Genomic DNA, 1,930 nt, shown 5'->3' on the forward strand with positions numbered 1-1,930 from the left:
CACCAAAACACCTGGTAGCCATGTTGTCCCCTACAGCACCAAAACACTGTTAGCCATGTTGTCCCCTACAGCACACAAAACACCTAGTTAGCCATGTTGTCCCTTATAGCACCCAAAACCTCTGTTAGCCATGTTGTCACCTACACCACCAAACACTTGGTTAGCCATGTTGTCCCCTACAGCACCAAAACACCTGAGTTAGCCATGTTGTCCCCTTACAGCACCAAAACACCTAGTTAGCCATGTTGTCCCTTATCACCCAAAAACCTGGTTAGCCATGTTGTCACCTAACCACCAAAACACCTGGTTAGCCATGTGTCACCTACACCACCAAAAAGGTGAAACAAAACACTAAACAGGAAACAACCACCCACAAACAAAAGTGGGAAAACAGGCTACCTAAATATGGCTCCCAATCAGAGACAACGATAGACAGCTGCCTCTGATTGGGAACCACACCAGGCCAAACACACAGAAACAGAAAACCTAGACCTAYAACATCGAATACCCAGACATAGAATACCCACACACATCACACCCTGACCAAACTAAAAATAGAAACATACAAAGCARTCTACGGTCAGGGCGTGACAGGATAAGCATTCCAGGTGAAGCTGGTTGAGAGAATGCCAAGAGTGTGCAACGCTGCCATCAAGGCAAGGATTGGCTACTTTGAAGAATCTCAAATATAAAATATAGGTTGATTTGTTTAACACTTTTTTGGTTACTGCATGATTCCATATGTGTTATTTCATAGTTTTCTACAATGTCGAAAATTGTAAAAAAATAAAGAAAAACCCTGGAATGAGTAGGTGTGTCCAAACTTTTGACTGGTACTGTATGTATTGATGTTTTTTCTGTGTGTGTTGTAGAGAGCGAGGGTCCATGCCCCTCCCATGTGGTGGTGATGTGYAAGGGGCGTTTCTTCTCGTTTGATGCAGTGTGTGAYGGACACATTCTTACCCCTCCAGAGCTGCTCAGGTATTCTGGCCGGTGGATATTTAGGTATATTTGTGTGCATCTGCATATATTTGCATGTATTTATGTGCCTTTGTGTGTGTGTGTGTAGGCAGCTGACCCATGTGAAGCAGTGTTGTGAGGAGGAGCCAGCGGGAGATGGTGTCGCCGCTCTCACCTCAGAGGAGAGGACACGCTGGGCTAAGGTGTGTGTGAAGTTGGCTGTATAGAATGGACATCACCATGCCCTAAACCTTTCTCTCTCTCTCTCTCGCTCTCTCTGTGTCTGTAGGCCAGGGAGTATCTGATAGGTATAGATCCAGCCAATAAGACCATCTTAGAGACCATCCAGAGCAGTCTGTTTGTGATCTCACTGGACGATGCTAAACCCTACGCTACTGCAGAGAACTACACACCGGTACGTACACAAACACACACACACACACACACCACAGGCATCCATACCATCCTTAGTATGGTATAATCTGACCTTTGGTCTTTGCCCCCAGGTGACCCGGGAAGCGCTGACAGGAGACCCCACCATCCGCTGGGGAGACAAGTCCTACAACTCCATCTCCTTYGCTGACGGAACCTTCGGATCCAAYTGTGACGTGTGTTACTGTTTTGTAGAGAGAGAGACGATTTGAAATAACAATACTCCTCTGTTAGCAGTAGTGTAATGATGTTTTGTTGTGAGTGTGCTCCTATATATGGTAATTGATGGTGTGTGTTGCAGCATGCCCCCTACGATGCCATGGTGCTGGTAACTCACTGTTACTATGTGGATCAGCAGCTCAAAGCTACAGACGGCAAGTGGAAGGTAAATACAAACTGTTCTTTGAACTTTATTTTCAAGTTGACTGTATATTCTTGTCTGTCCTGTAATTCTAAGCTGGCCGCACTGGCCTGCTAAACAGACGCTAATATTGCATTGAGTGCTGAGACACTCCGTTTCATTTCAGTGGAACCTGGG

The 1,930-nt window shown here is 45.8% G+C and overlaps 1 protein-coding gene across 1 annotated transcript; it reads left to right on the forward strand.

Moving 5' to 3' along the window:
* Window positions 1–591: 591 nt before the first annotated feature.
* Window positions 592–1,777, forward strand: LOC112079309 (peroxisomal carnitine O-octanoyltransferase; the record flags this gene model as incomplete). Its single annotated transcript, XM_070442285.1, has 5 exons — window positions 592–981; window positions 1,070–1,163; window positions 1,250–1,375; window positions 1,467–1,568; window positions 1,694–1,777. Coding segments are annotated over exons 1-5 (480 nt in total), but the record flags the coding sequence as incomplete, so codon positions are not given.
* Window positions 1,778–1,930: the final 153 nt, after the last annotated feature.

Source organism: Salvelinus sp. IW2-2015, unplaced genomic scaffold, assembly GCF_002910315.2.
Source record: "Salvelinus sp. IW2-2015 unplaced genomic scaffold, ASM291031v2 Un_scaffold7565, whole genome shotgun sequence".
In the NCBI taxonomy this organism is placed as follows: domain Eukaryota; kingdom Metazoa; phylum Chordata; class Actinopteri; order Salmoniformes; family Salmonidae; genus Salvelinus; species Salvelinus sp. IW2-2015.